Source organism: Asparagus officinalis, chromosome 3, assembly GCF_001876935.1.
Source record: "Asparagus officinalis chromosome 3, Aspof.V1, whole genome shotgun sequence".
Classification (NCBI taxonomy): domain Eukaryota; kingdom Viridiplantae; phylum Streptophyta; class Magnoliopsida; order Asparagales; family Asparagaceae; genus Asparagus; species Asparagus officinalis.
This window is the reverse complement of record NC_033796.1, coordinates 11752129-11774325: the sequence shown is the minus strand read 5'-3', so window position 1 is coordinate 11774325 and position 22197 is coordinate 11752129. Positions and strand designations below refer to the sequence as shown.

Below are 22197 nucleotides of genomic sequence, written 5' to 3'. Positions count from 1 at the left end.
ACATTTTATTTAAATTACATATAATTATCCATTCATCTTCAGTTATTTCATAAGTGCTACCAGAATTAGAACTAGAAGCATAATAATTTATAAAATCAGTTATACTGTCTTTATATTCTATTGCTACACTTAACATTGCATAGGTGGAATTTCACCTATGGTCAACATCTTTTGGAATTAGTCTGGGCTTTACATTTTTTCTTTTACAAAATTGTTTCCATCTTTTAAGTCTTTGTTCAGAAGCATTATGCATATAAGTAACTGTTCTAACCTTTTCTATCATGTAAGTCTTTGTTCAGAAGCATTATGCATATAAGTAACTGTTCTAACCTTTTCTATCATGGGTTTAATTTCAGTAAATACACTTTGAACGATTAAATTTAAAATATGACAGATACACATAATATGAAAAAGATTACCATGACATGGCAATGACATAGTTGGTCTGATAAAATCAACAGCTATATTGTTATTACTTGCATTATCTAGTGAAAGAGAAAATATTCTTTCTGAAATTTCTAATTTCATAAGTTCTTTAATTATTAAATTTGCAACATTAATACCAGTATGTGACTATTCTATTGCAATAAAAGAAATAATTCTTTTAAACATTTACTAATTTTCATCAATCCAGTGTGCTGTGATACATAAATATCCAGTTTGTGCTCTAGATGTCCAAATATCAGAAGTTAAAGAAAATTTATAGTTTAAATTTTTAAAATAAGAAATTATTTTTTCTTGTTCCTCCTGATAATATTTTAAAATATCACGTTGACGGGTTTGACGAGAAATTTTTTTAAATGCAGGATAAAAATCATCTCTAAACATATCTTCAAATTTATCATCTTCTACTAATTTAAAAGGAATGTTTTTAAGAATGATAAACCTGATTATGCATTTCCTGGCTCTGGCAGCGTCATAGTTCCAACTACCGAGACTACTAGAAGAGGAGGATTGAGAAATCATAGATTGTCGGATATCACCTTGAGGACTCTGGCATTTGTTGTGTTTATCTAAATAGCGTTTGAGGTGGTTGGTACTGCTCTTATGATGAGCTTAAACAATCTTGCCGCACAACGCACACTTAGCCATCTGGGTGAGGATCCTACTGTGTTCATTCTTGGTGACGTTGATCTTCTCGTAAAAATTCCACACATCAGATCTTGGCCTTTTAGGAGCTCTTGGTGCAGATTCTTCGCCACCGGATTTGGGATTAACATCGGTAGGAGTAGACCCAGTAGGATGACTCATTTCAAGATCGGGAGATAGGTTTTGCTCTTTATAATCAGACCCGGAAGCCATTTGATGAAAGAATCAGAAAGTATAAGAGAGTATAAGAGAGAAGTATATGAGTTTTGGTGTGAAGAAAACAAATGAAAACCCCCTCTATTTATAGAGTCGGCCACCTAAACAAATAACCAAATTAACCTCACAAAATAGCTGTTTTTTGACCGTTTTTAGGGACAAAACGGTCAAAAGATCGTTTATGGCCGTTGTGGCCGGCCCGGCCCGGCCCGGTCGTTTTGGCCACAACGATCACTCTCGTGACCGTTGTGGGCCGGGCCGGGCCGGGCCGGCCCGGTAACAACGGTCAGATTGGCCCTTTGACCGTTTTGCCCCCAAAAACGGTCAAAAAACGGCTATTCGGAACCTGGTCAGGCCCGGATTTCCGGGCCGGGCTGGTGGGCTTTTTGGACAACCCTACTGATACATAGTGAATTTCTCGTATTGTTGCCCCGTGGACGTAGGTCGAAGTTGGTCGATCGAACCATGTAAATCTCGGTGTTCTTTTTCTTGATTGTGGTTGTTCTATCTTATTGATTGGGGTTGTTCTATCTTATTAATTAGGGTTGGCTTCCGAGTTGCGCATATTGTGGTAGGCGGGGAAACTAAAATTTCCCATCAAGTGGTATTAGAGCGATGATGATGGATCCGGGAGCGAGTTTGTAAGATAGAAGACGACGCCGTGCAAGATTGAAAATCAACACTACAAGAATAAAAAAATAGGAAAAAGGGAAATATTACTGTAGCAGAACACTATAACGTGGTGGGCACTATTCACATGGGGATCCGACGGTCCAGATTGATTTGTTAGCCGATTGAGGATTTGGAGGCGGATTTTGGTGATCCAGGAGTCGTTCTTAGAGTTTTTCGATGTGCTGAGTTCGTTTTTGGCATCAGTTTCATCAAATTCAAACTCTACGGTGACTGATTTGAATTTTGATTAGAGAATGATGACTTCTTCAGGTCCGAAGTTTGATATTCCGCTATTTAACGGCAAGACAAATCTGATGGTAGATAAGGAGCATGAATTAGTTGGTGTGTATACTTGAGGAGGACTGTGCCAGATTAGGTGGAGCTTGCAAGTGAGCACGACCGAGTGACACACATGGAGATGAAGATGGTGGCATTGGACTTGAAGATGGTGATCGTTCATATTCAGTCCACAAGCCAAGTGATGGAGGAGATAAAGGCATCCGGCTAGTAGTGTAGAATAGGAGAGGTGCATTGATATGATTTGACATGAGCGATGCAGGTGGAGTACGAGGATAACAAGTGGGGGAAGACTACTATGAAGTTCGGTTTGGGAGGAGAAGTGCGGTTGATTTGCTTCTAATGCCAGAGGTGGCAAAGATCTCTTGGCCCACACAAGAGAGGTGGAGGTGCCACGGCGAAGCAAAAGATAGTGAGGATCATAAAAGCATCCAATTGGGAGTGCATGTGTTCTAATTTGAAGTACGAAAGAAATAAAAGACTCTAGCGGGAGAGACAAAGTTTCAAGACGATGATGATATATCTTCAAGGGAGTTTGAGAATTAAATCCAAGGTGGAGATTGTTGGGATTTTATCTTTGATTATTTGTGTAACTTCATGAGAATTAGATAGGGTTAGAGTTCTATCATGATTAGGAGTTTGAGTTCTATCATGAATTAGATAGGGTTAGAGTTCTATCATGATTAGGAGTTTGAGTTCTATCATGATTAGGAGTTTGGGTTCTATCATGATTAGGAGTTTTTCTATCATGATTAGGAGTTTGAGTTCTATCATGATTAGGAGTTTGGGTTCTATCATGATTAGGAGTTTAAGTTTTATCAAGATTAGGAGTTTGAATCATATTCTAATTAGGAAGTTAGGCTAGAGATAGAGTTTTGATTTTTCTATATATATTCTTCTATTGGTGGAGGAAAAACCATGAAGAAAAAGTTAAGATGTAGTAAATGAGAGATAGAGGGGGTTTCGTAGTCTTTATCCGTGTAAAAGATTACAAGGAGTGGGCTTTGAAGAGAATATGAGAGTTGTTATGTATGTGAGGTTGAGAGATTGAGAGACGAGAGTTGAGTGGTTCCTCTTGTAGTTATCCCTGATACATAATGAATTTCTCGTATTGTTGCCCCGTGAACGTAGGTCGAAGTTGGTCGACTGAACCACGTAAATCCCGGTGTTCTTTTTCTTGATTATGGTTATTCCATCTTATTGATTGGGGTTGGCTTTCGAGTTGCGCATATCGTGATAGGCGGGGAGGCTGGAATTCCCCAACAGTCCTGGGATATAATAGTATCAGAGACATGGTGAGTTTATTTATTGATAGGAACTTATTTTGTTCAATTTATTATTAATACCTCTAATATCTACGCCATATTTGGTAACTAATAGTTATAAGGTGGTGGAGAATTGAGACATAACACGAACATCTACGATTGCCCTTCTACCCATCAGTCATGATTTTTGCTTAAGTTTAAACCTAGAATTCGCAATTTCTCTATTATTGAGTGGAAAAGCCAACATAAACAGATGTAAATATGTCATCATAAGATAATTCAACATTGCTCATTAGCAAATTCATCAATATATCAACACTACCGAACATAATTAGCCCTAACATAATTACACATACTTTTAAATTTACTCGTAAGCATAGGGAGAGGGTTAAAAAAATCTAACCTCCCCCAAGTTTAATGTTCGAACATCACAAAACAAGTGTTCAACACTTGTATTTATTTTTACTAGGTTTTATGTACATGCAATGCACATAGCAAAATGTCATGATTAAGTATTTTTAATTTATTTCCTCATTAAAATTTATTTTTCGGTATCACTTTAGTAGTTTTTGCTCACTTATGTATCTAAGTTCTAGCATTGTGATTGTTTATTTTATTCTTTGATATTTATTTGAGTGGACTACACTGAATTTAAAATTTCATGTTGATAATTGAATTGACAGGGAACAAATGTAATCCAAAGCTAATTTTAATTTTCATGTTATTTGAACCTATATGAAACCAAGCTTGATTTGAGAAAGTATAGTATTACGAAAGTGAAAAATACTTGAAAAATAGCACTATAAAAGCAAGGCGAATAATTAAAACTAATAAGCCAAGATGATTGATTAAAAAAAGTGCTAGAACAAAACTAAATAGAATATGAAGCTATTCTCAATCATTGATAGACTTTATAAAGAACTATAAAGTAAAGATTAATGCTTTCTAGTACGCTTTTGTATGATAAAAGTATCCACATAAGCATATAAAATACTATAAATAGTTTATGGAAATCTCTTCTAAATATTCCTAATTTTACTCAAAAAAATAAAACTATTCTATACAATTTTCACAAAATAGATTTTTTATTCCTTATGTTTCATTTGTTTTATTGAGTCGAGATCAATTATTCTCTATCTTTATACTTCTCTTGTGCAATTCGAGAGCAGTGTCCCTATCGTCTACATCGATTATGACTTTAGGTTAGAAGTGGATGTTTTGTACTGTTATATTTTTATTGGGCTTGTTTATCTTTTTGTCTTCTCATCTTACTTCACAAAAAAATTGCATGTATTTCTGACGTTCAACACAAACTTCTAGAAATATGAATTTTAATTATTTTTCTATTTCAAAGAGATTAATTATTAATTTAATATTGTTGATGTCCGAGAGCACACAGTCGATGGAAGTTGTTCGCGGATGACGAAGAGTGAGAGGATGAGATATGGGGCCGACTCCTCCTTCGACTTTATGCCCAATCTTTAGACTAAAATTCCTGATTCTTCTGCATAAACAAGAAGAACGAACCTGTAAGAGGGCGGGGCTAGTTTCCCCCGTGGTACCTCTGACGGTCAAGTCAAGCTGGTGAGCTTAAGTGGGGTCTGAGGGAAAGTCCCGGGACCATTGAGATCCTTGTCAGGGGGTATTATTTGTGAGTTATTAATAAAAAGAAAGTTGATCAAGAGGTTGAAAATGATCCCCCGAATTTAATGAATATCTAGCCTCTTCGTCGAGTCAAGATTAAAAGAAGAAGAAGAAGAGGAAGATCCTTTTTCCCCTTTGCACCTTACCTTCCTTTTATAGTCCTTCGCCTTGAGATTCTAACCTTAGCTTTGACTATGCACAGGAGGGGCAGTGGTGGGATGAGCAGACAGGATGCTGAGTCATCCTCAGCTTTACAGATGTCGGTTGGCGACTAGAAGGTAAGTCATTTGAGAACATGAGAGGACATCTCCGACATATCCCAGATTTTGACAGATGAGGCATGGCGGAAGATAGGTTGATTGCTTAGTTATTCTTTGCTTTACAAACGTCGGCTGGCGATTGGAAGGGAAGTCATTCGAGCACAGAAGATGATATTTTGGTGATATCTAGGAAGTGACTTTTGGCGAAGTGAGTTGTTTATGCCCGAGACTTGTCAGAGTTGAGATATTGATGGGATCGATCAATGTTGTAGTGTCGATTGATGTATATCTGAAGGGAGCTGAGTTGGATCTTATCCCCTTAGTAGAGACTGGTTGATTTTTGAGTCGTCCCTATGACTTGCCGACTAGATAGTCGAGTGAGCTTTTGGCCGAGGAGACAACCAAGTAGATGGCCGAGCTGACTATTTGAAGAGTCGTCATGATTTATGAGGGGTCAACTAAACCCGCACTTCGTGTCGATAAAGATGATTCGTCGCTCGGCGGGTCGATAGATTCGTTCTTGGCTGGGCTTTGGGCCGCTAAGCCGGTTTGAGCCATAACTCTTTTGGCTCTATGAAGACAGTTTCTCGATATCTTTGTTTTTAGATGGTGAATTACCATAACAAATATATATATAATTTTATGTTTCTAATTTATTACTTAAATATTTTAGGAGTTACCTCTTTTTCTCTATAATAAATTCTTCTATTATGCATACAATATGAGTTTCTGTTGTGTTAAATAATGTAAATTTTGATCTGCCTATGTCATTTTCTATAATGATCTGAATTAAATAACTACATTTTTATTATCAAGTTGGTTTTGACTATAATGTTAATATTTAATTTTGATATGTTTATTTTGTGAATAATAAATATTACTTAACTTTGGTACTATATCATCAACAGTTCTATGATATTTATCATTTGGACACTCTTATTAACATTTTCTATCCATGTTGTTGTTACAGCCTTTGCAAGTATAAAACCAAGATTCAACTTTCTTGAAAATGGTAGTTATCTTGGAAATTGTCCGTTTATCCTCTTCCCAAATGATTCGGAAAGCTTGCCCATATACGGTTGTCCTCATGGAATTTGTATTCGTCCGTGTTGAATAACTGATTCAAAATTTGTTATTAGGTTGTTATTTTGTTAGTGGAGTTGTTGCTAATTAGTTTAGATTTTTATGGGATTAAATTGTTTTGTAAGCCTATATAAAGGCACTTTTAGTTGATGAATAATAGAGCAAAAAAATTATCTCCTCTTCTCCTCTAATTTCCCAACATGGTATCAGAGCTCCAGTTTTCTTGGGTTTGTGAGGATTTTAAAAAAATATAGAGTGATGTCCTCTTCAAAAACGAGGAGAGGGGGGATAAAAACCCTAGCCCTAAAATCAATGGTGGAGGCGATGATAAAGAGCAAGGCAGCGGCTTTAACCGTCGCCGAGAGATGCAGAAGCATTTTGGGTGCAAATTCCCAAGCTCACCTCAACACCATCAAAGTCGACTCCAAAGGCAGCAAGAGTGAGATTCACACTTCGAAGGTGCACTATATTTTCAAGAGGGGAAAGCCTTACATCTGGGTTCATGAAGGAGACTTGCATAATACCAACATAATCATTGATGAGCGAGGTTCTTTTTCTGTCAGCAATGTCGTTCCAGGTCCACTTACGGGTTTGCTCAAATCTATAAGAAAGCTGCCAGCTTGTGCTGCTTTAGCGGGTGACGTTATACCTCTTAAAAAATAAATTTTATTCTAGGAATCATGGTGAGATGTGCGCCATGGAGAGATTGAGAGAAGTGCTCCTTTAAGAAATGTTGGTGATTATGTGCGTCAACAAGATTGAGATGAGAAGTGCATCACAAAGTGGAGAGAAGTGCTCTATGAAGATTCAAAAGGAATGACAAGAAATTTTGAATCAAGGGGGAATGTTGAATAACTGATTCAAAATTTGTTATTAGGTTGTTATTTTGTTAGTGGAGTTGTTGCTAATTAGTTTAGATTTTTATGGGATTAAATTGTTTTGTAAGCCTATATAAAGGCACTTTTAGTTGATGAATAATATAGAAAAATATTATCTCCTCATCTCCTCTCTAATTTCCAACAGTCCGTGCTCAACTTGGAGAGATTCGTATGCAACGTGGCCATATTTGTAAATAGTCAACTATTGTAGCGTGTCCTTCTTGTGAGAATCTGAGATTAGTTAAGTTTGAGCGAAAAGCCCAACATGTCCCCCATCCGTGGATGGCGTCAACTATGTACGTAAATAAAGATTATCTCCATAACCTAAAATCGTTATTCTATTTGCTTATCAACTTTAAAGTTTACTTGACAAAAAAATCATATATAATCAATCTACTACTCAAGCTCATTGTGACATAGACAGAACGTATACGGATCAAAGAGAATCCTGGATACTATAATGAGTTTTCTCATTGCATGACATGTTGTATGTTATCAGATATTCATAATAATGATTTTCGCCACATATTGTTAACAGCCAAAAGTGCTGATGCGTTTGTCAGTTAAGTTCACCCCTTACTCCCTTAGCTTTTTGATCGGTCCTTGATCTCAAACTTGAAATGATTAGATAACATAATGTTTGTTTATAATTTTGGTGTGCAAAAACTGTTATCTGGCTTTGTGGTGTGTTTGGTAATCAATGTGTTTTTATTTTGTTTTGTTTTTGTAAAAAACACCATGCCATGGTGTTTCTTTTTCAAATGTGTTTTGAAAACACCATTTTGGTCAAACTAGTTTAACCATTTATATAGCGGCAGGTAGGGAGCGCTCGGCGGCCGACGGCGGTCGGGTGCCGGCAGACCGGATGTACGGGCGACGGCCAGACTCCTCTCCCCTCTTTTAGACGCGAACGATGACCGTCGGCTACAGCAAGTGGGTAGCGGCCGAGTGCTGTCGGCGCATGCCGACCGGGCGTAACCCCTCGTGGGCGACGACGGACCGACGGTCGCGGCGGCACGGGCAAGCCAACGAGCGGCGGTCGATGTCGTCGACGACGATGGCGAGTCAGGTGGCGCGCAGAGGGTGGAGGCTGTGACCGCGCGGGCGGCGGCGTGGGGAGGGTGACGGCGCGCGGCAGTGACGACTGGTGCTGCGGCGAGCGATCGGCGTGGCGGCGGGTGGAGGTGGAGCTGTGAGCTGACCGGCGACCGGCTGCGGCAGCGCCGATGGCAGACGGGCGAACGGCCGGACGGTGCGCGGTGGCGGACGACGGACGGCAGGTGGCCGGCCCCGGCCGGCCGACGGACGGACCATTTCCAAACGGGCGGTCGGTGACGACTGGGCTGGTGGCCGCCGACCTTAGGTGGCGGCTAGGCCCGAGTGGGCGGCGGAGCCCGCCGGCGGTGGGCGGTGGCGCGCGAGCCGGCAGCGACGGCTCTATAACCACGACCCTGCGGACGACGGACGGCGACGTAGATGAAAAAACGGAATCTCAAAACACTTTTTTGATGTTTTGAGAAAAGTGTTTAATTTTTAGATTTTGTAAAGGGACAAGTCAAAAAAATATCCCGGTTACCAAACGCGTTTATTTATTTTTGTTGAAAAAAAGAAACGACAAAAACGCCACGGTTGTCAAACGCTCCCTAAATTATATCAAATAAATATACACACTCAGATGATCAACATGTTTGCTTAACTAAGCTCTCTTTATTGATATAATACCATTTCAACTGGAGTTTAAGCTGAAGCAAGGAGCTTCAATAAGCACCTTCCATTGCTCAGACCAAGTTAATAGTTAAAGGCGTTGACATCCAAAAGAGCATTACGTAAACACCTGACAAAGTGATAAGATTGAGTATATATAATAGATCTAAGTGATGGGACTACAAATAATTAATTGCCGAAAGGACAATGACTGTCGATAGAAGCCTGTACGTGTTTTGTTAAGGAAAACCAGGGGATTAGGATTAAGGGTCAGTTGCACTTGCAGCCTAAATTTTATTGAGTTGAGAGTTATTGAGGACAGTATAGGTACCTGTTTCGGAATATTTATGCATTTAAAACTTTATTTTACCAGAAAAATTTTATTGTTATTATATTACCTTGTCGTATATGTTAGCTTAGCAATTGATATGACCTTATAACCTCTTTTGTTAAAAAAAGTTAAATACTTTGTCATATGTACACTAACCCCTTTGATGAAAACAACGCTACAAACAATAAATAATCAGAGTCTTATGTATCCTCCAGACCATAGATATTTTTAAAAGATCATTCTCTGTGTTCAAGGAACCATTTTACATTACCTATGATTTGAAGGATGTGTATGAAAAACATTCTCGAATTAATAAATTTAAGTAGAGGCAATTGGGCCAACTCGTGGGTTACTTTCTCAGTCGAAAAAATTGGGCCTTCAAATATGGGTTGCTAGGCCGAACTCTCCAACCCTGCAAAAAAAGGGTAAAAGAAAAAAGAAACGGACCAGAATTAAGTATGAGGTTACTAGCTTTGCTAAACGAGATAAGAGACTAGCAATAACTTTCATCCCGCTAATCAAATTTCAAACTGAACACCCTCGATATTTCTCTCTTGATTCCTCATTTTGTAAGACAATATAGCAAAATATCCACTCTAAAAATTTAATCGACTTAACATTGAAATTGAAAATCGAAATCATGTTACATAGAATCAAACTGTCATCTTGTTGATCCATATAAAATCTGGTCAATGTGAATAATTAGCAACAAAACACCAGTATGCCACAAGAAAAATGTGCGACAAACCCGACCCGCCCATTTCACCGCGTCGCTGCCAGAAATATTTTCCTCAAGTATACTTTTTCCTTCAAAAGGCCAATTTTCTATAATAATCATTTTAAAACAATAATAACTATAATAAAATTTTAAGGCTTCGTTTGGATACCATGGTGTTTTCCTTGTTGTGTTTTTGTAAAAAAAATACCATTGTGTTATGTTTTTCCCTTAAAATGTTTTCAAAACACCATGTTAAATATTTTTCACCAATACTTGTTTGACCAATTATAACATTAGTATTAAACATATTATTAATATATTATATATTAATTATAATAAAATATATTATAATAAATATTATAATATTTATTTTACATTATTATAATATTATAAGTATTAAATATAATATTGTATAATATATTATAATATTATGTTGTGCTTTAATATGTTACATTATATNTAATTATTATATTATAATTGTTACATATTATTTTTAAATAATTATATATTTAATTATTTTGTATATCAATTTGTTATTGACATATTCATATTAATATTTTTAAAATAATATTATTTTATTATTATTATAACATTATAATATTATTCATATAATATAATATTATTAATAACGTTAATATTATGTTATTACTAATATGTTATTAATAAATTAATATACTATAAATATTTTAATATCTTATAATATGTTAAGAATTTTTAATATGTTAGATTTTATTAATAATAATTTAATAATATATTAATAATTTATGATATAAATAAATGTTATTATATTAGGAATATATTATTTTTACAATAACATTTGTTAGCAATAAATTATTGTATTATTAAAAATTATTTTACTCTATAATAAATTATATTATTTATTATATAATATATTAATATTTTATACATTATATTACATTTACTATACATATATTATTACAATATTATTATTATATTGTTATTTTATTATTAAATATGTTACTATTATATAGCATTTTATAATTATTCCTTTATATAACATTTTATAATTATTCATTTATTACAATTTATTTATTAAAAAGTAATAATATTATAGCTATCATACTATTGTATAGTATATTATTATATTATTACTAATAGCCTTTTTTATTATTTTTTAAATTAGTTATTTATATTTTATTACTATAAAATACATTATTAACATATTAAATGCTAGTTTTTAATATGTTATTATATAAGATATTTTATTTATTATATTTTTATATTATTTAATAAAAATATTACTATATTGATGAACTATAATATAGTATAATAAACATGTTGATAATAACTCTATATTAATTACATCTAATATATTATATTAACATCCTCTCAAACTCAAAACTAAAACACCAAACTTAAAACACCTACAAGTTGTTCTGAAATAAACATTGTGTTTTTTTAGTATGATTTAGCCTAAAAAAACACCATGATTTTTAAACGCATGATGTTTCGATTTTAATAAACACAACATAAAAATAAGTAAAACAACATATTATCCAAACCTTAGCAATCCATCAACCCCCCTAGTTATTAGAATCCAATTTAGAATCCAATTTGACGACGATCATAATAAACAAGAAGCAGCGTTTAAACACAGCCCAAAGTGTAACTGAAGTCAGGCTGGGGCCGGCCCACGAAACAGAATGATCAGAAACCGTCGAAAAAACACGCGTTCCTTCGGAGCGAAGTATATCAATCGCTTCTGCTACATTAGTTGAAACAGCGTACACCAATTCCAAATCAACAATTGAAAGTATCGGGCCACGTTGTTTAAATTCACTGGTGAATAACGCTGTACGGGTTCCATATCAAAGCACAGGATGCCGCCTGACGAGTCTTTCTTTAACCACGAAAACAACCATAAGAAAAACGATTATTTATCCGCGTGTCCTTCAAACTTCAAGACCCCAGAACCCAATCGCGGCCTCTAAACAAGCGAACCATTTAAATAAAAAGAACATCTTTCCTTCTCGAAACCCTAACCCTAATTTCGAGTTCGCCGGCGACCCGACCGCGATGTGCGAACTGAGTACGGGCAGGGCGGCGAGTATCGAATCGGGCGCGGAGCCTCTGGACGATGCTTGAGGCGCCAGAGCTCCGATGGGCGTTCATTCGTAAGATCTACACGATCCTCACCGTCCAATTGCTGATGACCGTCGCCGTTGCATCAGTCGTCGTATCCGTACGGCCGATCTCTCACTTTTTCGCCTCCACGAACGCTGGATTAGGGCTTTGGATCTTTCTCATCATTCTCCCGTTCATACGTGCGTATTTCTTTGATTTCACAAGGGGATTTTTTTTTGCTTTTTTTTGGGGGTTCTTTTTTATGTGGTTTAGTTTTGTTTGATTTTGTGCAGTTTTGTTCCCTTTGCATTATTATTATCAGAAGCATCCGGTGAATTTGATTCTTCTTGGATTGTTCACGGTGACGATTAGCTTTGCTGTTGGATTGTCTTGCGCATTCACCAGCGGTAAGTGTGAAAACCCTAACTTTCTTTATTCTGTTTATTGGTTAATCTCATTGCTTTGTATTCTTGTTGCGATCATTTTTGAACCGACTTTTATAGGATTATGTTGAGAAAGTAAGCATGTGAATTTATATGAAACCTAGTCCACTTGAAAGAAAAATAAAAGAAAATAACTATTGGGTAATGTTATTTCATTTAACCCCATAATTTTAGAAGGCAACACTTATGATTTCTTCTTGATTGCATAGAACCCTTTTTGGATGGAGTTACCCGAGGAGTATATTAAGTTTGATGCAATATTCTAGGTAAAGATGGTACTATTGACACTAAACAGAAGTCAGGTCTCTTAAGTTCTTGAGGCGGGCATTAGGGATGGAGACTTTCTTTTGGCTTCCCACCTAGATTTTACGAACGTTTAGGGGAGCATTGTCTGCTTACGTGGATTGCACCCTGTAGGCCTTGGTTGTGATTTTATGTGTTGTAGCCTACATGTCCTCTAAACTCCATTAACCTCCAAATATGAACACCTCCACTACCTCCTCCGACCTTCAGCAAAACCTCATCGACCACCACTTAAATGAAGAAAGAAATCCGCCTAGATACCAGTCCGACATCTAAGCTTTCTATAACATTAACCTTCACTATCAATTATTATAATTAAAAAGAATCTTAGGTTCTAGCCTTGTTAATTATTATTTTGGCTATTTAGTATCTAAGTATGCATGATTTATTGTTGAACTAAGATTACTATCTTTTTTAAAAACTTTATATGAATTCAATACATATTTTTATCAATTATTATAATTAAATCATTTAAAAATAGTCAAACGTCTAGGCGTTGCCTAGGCGTACGCCCAGGGGTCTAGGCGCTAGGCGCTCGCTCAAACGCCTAGTTTGCCTAGCGCCTTCTGTAACATTGCCGAGCTCCCCCGATCTCTGTAACTACTAACAAGATAAAGAGTACTTCTTAAATATCTACTTAAGTTGGTTCACAACAGTAACTTAAACTTAAGAAGTGTAAGTTAACAATAAACTTAAGTTTAAGTTTAAGTTTAAGTTAAACTTAAGTTTAAGCTAACAGTAAACTTTAAGTTTAAGTTAATATTAAGTTTTTTGTTGATGGTAAACTTAAGTTTAAGTAAACAGTAAACTTAAGGTTTTTTGTTGATGGTAAACTTAAGTTTAAGTAAACAGTAAACTTAAGTTAACAATATTTTAGTTAACAATAAACTTAAGTAAGTTTAAGTAAACAGTAAACTTAAGTTAACAATATTTTAGTTAACAATAAACTTAAGTTTAAGTTTATGAATATGGTTAACTTAAACTTAATAGTAACTTATAAATTAACTGTAATTTGAGTTGAGAATGAGTTTTTCAATGTTGAGATGAGCTTATAATTTGAGTTAAGAAGTATAAACATACAAAGAGCTATTGTGATTGGTAAACCAAGCAATTTAGTTAATAGTATTGGTATTTTAGTATTTATGCATCTTTGATTGAGTATATATATATCTTCAAGTATTACAATTAAAAAAAAAAAAAAACGCCTAGAAACCGCTTAGGCGCCTGCCTAGGTGACTAAGCGCTGGGCGCCAAGTCCGACGCCTAGAAGCGCCCAGCGTTTAATGTAACATTGGGTGCAATTGAGGAAACTTTATAAACTAGCATACAATATGGATAGAACAACATGCTCTGGTGTTGTTCTTGCATCTGGAAATAGCCTGAAGGATATTTTATGGTCCTAAGTCTTGATCTGTTGAATCAAAGAAAGATGCTAGATCTGTTGAATCGAAGAAAGTAGTAGTTCAGATGATGAAGATGACTGTGGGAAATAAGAGAAAGGAATTTCTTCTACCAATTTTGACTCAGCCTTGCAATCTTTCAAAGTGAAGGTAAAAATCGATATTCTTGTATTTGATGAAGAGGATAAGCCCGATAATGTAATTCCACCACTTAAAGTTTTGAGCTCATGTGGCTTTGTCTTACGAAATAGAAGTATTAATCCGGAAGGATCTCCTAGCTCGCGGGGTTGAGCTCTTTCGAAATGGGGGAGTATTGATCCAGGAGAATCTCCTGGTCTGGCAAGGTTGAGCACGCAGGGCTTCGCTTTACCAAAATGGGAGAGTATTGATCCAGAAGGATCTTCTATTCTGGCCAGGAGAATAAAGTTGCAGCACCTTTGTAGTAGAGTCATGTTGTAATTAGGAGTATGAGTCTTGTTATGTATTAGAAGTTAAGTCCCATTGTAATTAGGAGTACGAGTTCTATTACAAATTACAATTATGAGTTTCGTATCCTATTACAACTAGGAGTATGAACCCTATTTGCATTGGGAGTACAAGTCCTATTGTAATTAGGAGTATTGAGTCTTATTACAACTAGAGTATTGAGTCTTATTAATAACTAGGAATACGAGTCCTACTTATTTTAGGAGTATAAGTCATATTTGTATTATAGGATATGAGTCCTCTTGTGATTAGGAGCATGAGTCCTATTATGATCATAAGTTTGTAGCATCAGAATTACATAGAGTCCTATCTTGATTCAGAGTTTGTAATTACAGATTTGGAAGGAGTCTTAATTGATTATTGTAATCCTATTTATATTGTGTTTTTGTTAAATAGAAACTAGTGTTATACCCGTGCAGTGCACAAGTTGAATGGCTTCAAGCATGCCACTAACTTCTTTTGTATCATTATATCTCCATGTGCCCCCATTTTGTTTCGAAATGATTTATATAAGCATTAGTAGTTCTAAATACCTTTAGTAGTAATCCGCAACTAATGCAAAAGAACTCTTCATTCTTAAGTGTTGATAAATATTTGCTCAAAGAGTACCTCATTCTAACCACTGTTATAAGATTTTATCATCCAAATTCAAAACCAATGAACTCAATTCCAAAATCCTTGTATAACTATAGATTTTGAAATGCAAATACTCCAATAGAACCTTCAAGACACTTAAATAAAGATTGATGTATTATTGACCAAAAATCATCATTAGTCCAAAATCAAAATAATCCAAGCTTACAACATCAAACAAACTTATTTCTTGTAACACTCAAATTAATCATCAAGGCACTTTTCATTAAACTTTACAAACAAAAATCCATATTGTAAATGTAAGTTTAAGTGTCTTTCTACAGATGAAAAGTAATAGAACCATAGATAATTAGCTAACATTTTTCACAAAACTATGCTGCAAGCAATGAATCATAAACTTCTTCTTTCAATATTGCAGTACAAAAGGGGCACCTCAAATTGCATTGGGAAATCGATATCAAACGTCATTAGTCAATACATACCATCATCTCTACATTGTTGTACTTAGCACACCTTTTGTCTCTTTAATCCCTTGATAATAATGCAAAATGCAAAAATATAGGTAGATTAGCACATTAAAAACTCAATACTTTCTATAAGAAAAGAAAGCAATACACACAACTCATATTTTCCATAAGAAAAGAAAACAATACATGCCTGCATGCATATCAGTATAAGAATTGACCAAAAATTAGAAAATCTCTAACATTTAGTTATAAACACGTTTGTACATTTTTTAATTCAGGCCTATGTCATTTACAATTGTTGAGGAATAACTAATCTATGTATTATAGAACTTGTCCATACATAACCAAATGTCATAAGTGATAAAGGGAACCTGGAGCAACAACAGCTGAAATCTCAATAAATATGCAAAGTCTTCATAATATTATGGAAGCTGAATAGCAAAAGCCAAAAATGTTGCCTGAATTTGAAGAAGATAAATAGAAAGTTTTAGATATTTTCTTGAATTATAAAGAAAAAATATAATTTATCAAGAATCTCAGGGTAATCATTGTATTCATAAGTGTCTCAAATACATATTTGTATTTTCTTCTAATCATTTTAGTTTATAGCCAAAATTCTATAAATCCAAAATTAAATCACATGTTCAACTAATTAATCAAGAGATGGGCATGCATCAAATCTAATCATGGAGAATCTAAAACTGGAACTAATTGAAAAGATTGTTATCTTTGTTATTGTCAAGATCTTGAGCTCGAGGATTAATCAGCAATTAATCATGAAGAGCAACACTGGAGATAATTATAGATGGAGAATGAGCTGCAGTCAACGAATTTCTAGAAATATTGATTAAAATCAATAAAAAGTAGAGCAAAGTAGTTCGCTACTACAAAAATATAAGTAAATCAATAAAATAACAAGAAGACCCTAGGGTTTTGGGCATAGAACCCCTTGAAGTGGCGATCTTTAATATAAATACTTGAAATAATTAAGAAAATAACGACAATCTATAAGTAAAATACTCTCTATAGATTAAATTCTCATTCAAGTTTGAAAATCCGAGATAATTGGAAAATATTATGAAAATTAATTTTTTCTGCTAAAAGTGTTGGAACATTAAAGGATAGATCAAATCAGTCATGAAACTAAGTGAAACAACTTTAAGGAACTGTGAAATATAAGAAACCTGAAGTAAAAGCTAAAAATCTCAAAGCTTTAACAAAGTAAAACCCAACAACTAACTAATGAATGCAGAAATATAATTGCATACAGCTGAAAGTGGAAATCTTTCGATAAAACTCATTATCCTGCATATTTATTCTGTCTCTTGATCTGATAGAAAAATCTCCATGAAAAACATAGAGGAATATTAAAAAAAAGATTAATTTAAAATTAGAACAACATGCCCATATTCTTTGTGAGAATCTCTCTGCTCATTATTTTTGTTTTGTGCAACATTCCAGTGCTTGCAATTGCGAAAACTTTGAACATGATGGACAAATGAGAACCAAGCAACATAAAATTCATATAGATTTTTTTCTTTTATAGACCTTTAGAATTCATGGTAACATAGAAGTGAACTTTATTTGACCCTATTTATTTATCATTGATATATGCTTAAGCTACTTTATGATATTAATATAAGTTATAAATAATTGTTGGGATTCAATGGTAATCGTAATGACATAGCTCTTGAAATCAAATTCATAAGTGCACATAATAAAAGGGGTTCAAATAATAAAGAAGAAAGGCCCTAAACAAAACGCACAACGCTTGTTGCAGGACATTGCAATCATCTTCGAAGTATAGCACAGACAATAATACACATTAAGAGAATAACAATGTCACCTTTCCGAGTACACAAACATGATAGCCTCCCCAAATTCATCAACGTCGGTTGACTCCTTGACCATCTTCCCCAAATATAGCGAGCCAAGAAATCCTTCAAATGTTCTTTGTTGCCTACTTGCCCTCTATTTAAAAAAACCCAAATTAAATGATGAAGCAAACAGTATTATGAATAAAAAGAAAAGGATGAGGATTAGTGGAGAGGTGGCAGTCATTGAGGCCGGTGATTGCCTGGTATTGTGCACCACAGCCAAACAAATAACTCAATAGAATTAAGTGTATATGCTTTTATCTAATATTAATCTAGTTTAAGAAAATGTGCGTTTTTCATCCCTAAAGACTTTATTTCTAGTAATTAGATTTATCCCTACCTCATAAGCAATGCTGCAATAGGAAATGAATAGATCAAATATCATAGCTTCCCACACTGAACTCAATCCCAGAGACCAGAATATATAAAAGCGCAAAGCTAAGGAAGTAGAGGAATTAGGATTTGATCAACAAATTGCTCAATCGTTTCTTGGAAGAAGAAATTATATTTATTCATACCTCATAAGTAGTTGCAAACTTAACAAACAACTTTCTCAACTTAGTGTTATGATTCTTTTGTCTGATGACGACAAAAACAATCTGAAAATAATAATAAGCAAGCACTACGAGGAAAAGGGGGCTTCAGTTGAGGAATTTACTGTTTCAAAGAGCTTGTAGTGAGCTTTTTTATATCTGATGAATTGGCACTCTGTGAAACCCTAGAATCAAGAAATTGAGAAATAGATAATTAATTTAAAATATTTTTAAGCTAATTAATTCAAAGAGTTGAAATGGGAATCAATTTCACTAAGCTAACTTGAGCTTTAGGAGTTGAATATAAGCCATAGATAGCGTAGTATTTTCAAGTGAAAAGCAGACCATAAATTAGAAAAAAATTAAACACTAGTAAACAAAATCAAGATATCACCGGTCATCTATCCAACATACTTATCTACTACAATCTCTATAAGATTTAGCCAAGTAACAAATTTACTTCAATTAATAAGGTAAATAAAAGGAAAGTTAAAATTTACAACATTTAGCTATAAAAGGCAAATCAAATTTCAATATCTTAAATTCCTAAACAAGACCAATAATATTAGTCAGTTTCAAGTAATTCTCTGGGTGCAAGTTTTATAAAACAATTTGATAAGCAAAATTCCTTCCATAAAAAGATATTGCATCAACAACTGAAAATAAATTACAATTTTTCTTACCTGCAAACATGAGGAAAAAATCAAAATCAAACTTGCGCTTACCTAAGTAAAATGCAAATTCCCTTACAATCAGAAAAGCTTTCATATAAGTTAACAAAAAATGCAAATTGTACTTTTCCTTGATCATTTTCCAAATGATCCTATCATCTCATCCCCTAAAATAAAAGGAAAACAAACAGAAATTTCTCAATTAACCACATAGATGCTTGAAAGATTAGAGAAAGTTGATCCTCTCGAGTCTAAAGAAGTTGAGTCCATGAAAAAATTGAACAATTGCAGCAAAGGTGTGATTTTGACAGCCAAGTTTGCTTCTTTCTAGCAATTTAAAGACTTTCCATAGAAAAAAGAAGGCTTGAATCTGAGAAAAGTCAAGCTTTTGATACAATCCTCTTGAATTTTGAGTCAGATCTGATTGCTGAGTTAAAAAAGAAGAGAGGAGACCAAGGGAAAAAAGGGGGGGGGGGGGGGGGGCTAGTTGGGTTGAAAAAGAAGAGAGAGTCAGAGGGAAAGGGGAGGAGAGAGAAGGAAGAAGGAGAATTAGGGATTTTTTTTTTAAGGATTAGGGGGTAGTGTTATGGAGAGATAAGAGGGAGAAAGAGGGATTCACATGGAGATAGATAGGACATCTAGTTTTGAGTGGAGTTGGGTACAGCTTGAAAGAGGGATAGGTGGCTTCTCACATGTACAATTTTGCGCCCAAAATACTGTAGCAATCCAAAGGTTTTGCTATCATATTAAAAGTAGTGGATTTTGTAGGAGAATTCTATTTAAATAGCAAGTTCTTCTCATATAGTAACTCTGAGCAAAGTGTTATTCAGATTTTAGATCTTCATTTAGAGATGAATTGTAATATGTTAATCAAGTTTGTTGAGAAGCAATACAAGAAAATTTTAGGGAGCATTGCTCACTCTGCTAAAAATCTATCTTTGTGTTTTGTTCTTGCAATTATAATTCTCTTCTACCTTCACTTAAAGTGAACACATACCACACATACCACTTCATGTTCAAGTTACATTTGTTCTTGGCATGTTATACATTTTTGTTTATCCAGTCTGAACAGTCTAGATACTTTATAAGGACTGCTCAGTCAAGAATGAGAAACCTTTCGTGCTGTAAGAGTACACGATACACTTGGTTTTGGATATTGATATAATGACAGGCAACAAATTAGATAAGCGGAAGCACATTCCTAAAGTAAGTTTTTCTAGAGGTATATTAGCCCTTGTCATTTTAGTTGATTGTCTATAAGGCGGGTAGAAATAGTTAGGGGCTGGTAGGTGTCAGGCCAGGTCAAATCTTCAGATAGTTACTGTACATATCGGATTGGGAAACAAAGGAAACATTACAAATTACAATTCGCATATCCAACAAGCCTTCGTATGAGGTTGCAAGCTTATCTTAAACCTTATAGTTGTTTTTGGACTTCGCAATGGGTTTCAATTGGGAAAGGAATATTAATCACAGGAGTCAAGGGAAGGGATATATCTTTTGAGAGCATAGAACAGAGTAGATCAGAAAAGGATATGGAAGTCGTATGCTGCAAGGGTTAACGAAGATGGTTTAACATGCCTTCATATTAAAGACTGCTACCTGTTTTTGTTGAATGGATAAAGAATCAAGGCAATGGATAAAGAATTAAGGCAATCACTTGTTGAGAGTCTTTGTTTTTATTCGTGGACTAGGTGATGAATGCCAACAGCCAGTTGCCTTTTTTAGGATTAAGGAGAAGGGATGAAGAGTTGGACGGTTGTATTTTTGTAACTTAGAGAACTGTCGGTAGAACTGCTGACAGGTGCTCACATGAAAGTAGAGCTGCCTTACAGATGTTCGCCTTGCTTGTTCCATCAAGTAAAGCTAGTAACTCTCTAAAATTCCTTGCTAACGGCCTGTTGTTGGTTCCCAGTAAAAGTTTTAGTTTCCTCTTGCTCCCCAATTTCGCGGCAGTCCCTTTCCGTCGGATGGGTGCCTTGACCAAAACAATATTTATTAGCTAATAACTCTTTGTTCTTTTATTGGAAGTCTGAATGCACCTCCGTCTGATAATCATCTAAATACCAACAAAAAATGCATGAATGTAAATTAAAAATATAAGGAACCAAAGGAACAGACCCTAAACTAAAACGAAAGCATCTGCCATTTTCTTTATGAGACACAATGTGGTTAAATTTTTTCAACGGTATCTGTGTAGACAGTCACCTTAAGTATGACTTGGTTGCAATATCTAATTTACGACTTGGTCATATGGTTCTCGTGTGCTTGTCCTAATTGTTTACTTATGTTATGAAAATGCATTATCATAGTCTGTCTACTCAGATTTAGTTTTTGACACATAGACCATTTTCCTAGTTCCAGTTACTAATTGTAAGTTTCTAATCTGACACTTTGTCTCATATAATTTCTGTGTCCGATAACAGCAAAGGTCATTCTGGAGGCTGCTATTCTGACTGCTGTTGTAGTTTTGGGTCTCACCCTCTACACATTCTGGGCAGCAAAGAGAGGCCATGACTTTAGTTTCCTTGGTCCTTTCCTCTTTTCTGCTGTCATGGTGATGCTTGTGTTCTCTCTCATCCAGGTAAAAGATATTATTTTTTCATTAAAAAAATGCTAAAACAAACATTGTGGCTTTGTCAATTTTAATTTGATAGTGAACTTTTGTGAATGACTACATTATCTGCAGGTGTTTTTTCCGTTGGGTAAGATATCTGTGATGATCTACGGTGGACTTGGAGCGATAGTATTCTCTGGATATATTGTATATGACACAGACAACTTGATCAAGCGCTACTCCTACGATGAATATGTCTGGGCTTCTGTTGCTCTCTATCTTGACATCGTCAACCTTTTCCTTAGTTTACTTACTTTACTTAGAGCTGCTAACAATTAAATTTCAGGCGTATGGAAGTATGCAGCTCAAATGAATACATTCTTATTTTAGAGTAAAGACTCATGGATATAAGTAAAGCTTTTACCTAAAAGGAGAAATCTGAATTTAGGTTTGTACATATCAATTGTCTTTCATTGGAGACCGTAATATTCCCGTTTTAATAAGAAGTGGTGTCAAATTGGCATAAGAAGTGGTGTCAAATTGGCATGACCAAATTGGTATATTTTGTAGAAGCTTGGTGACATTGTATATTTTTTTAGTTTTGTCAGATTGATATATTTTATC

General features: G+C 34.9%; 1 protein-coding gene across 1 annotated transcript; it reads left to right on the top strand.

Moving 5' to 3' along the window:
• On the top strand, positions 6839-22197 carry LOC109834626 (BI1-like protein). The gene is made up of 5 exons (XM_020402661.1): positions 6839-7163; positions 12218-12442; positions 12536-12649; positions 21443-21600; positions 21706-22197. Exons 1-5 carry the CDS (start codon positions 6839-6841, stop codon positions 21910-21912), a joined length of 1029 nt encoding a protein of 342 aa, XP_020258250.1. The 3' UTR covers positions 21913-22197.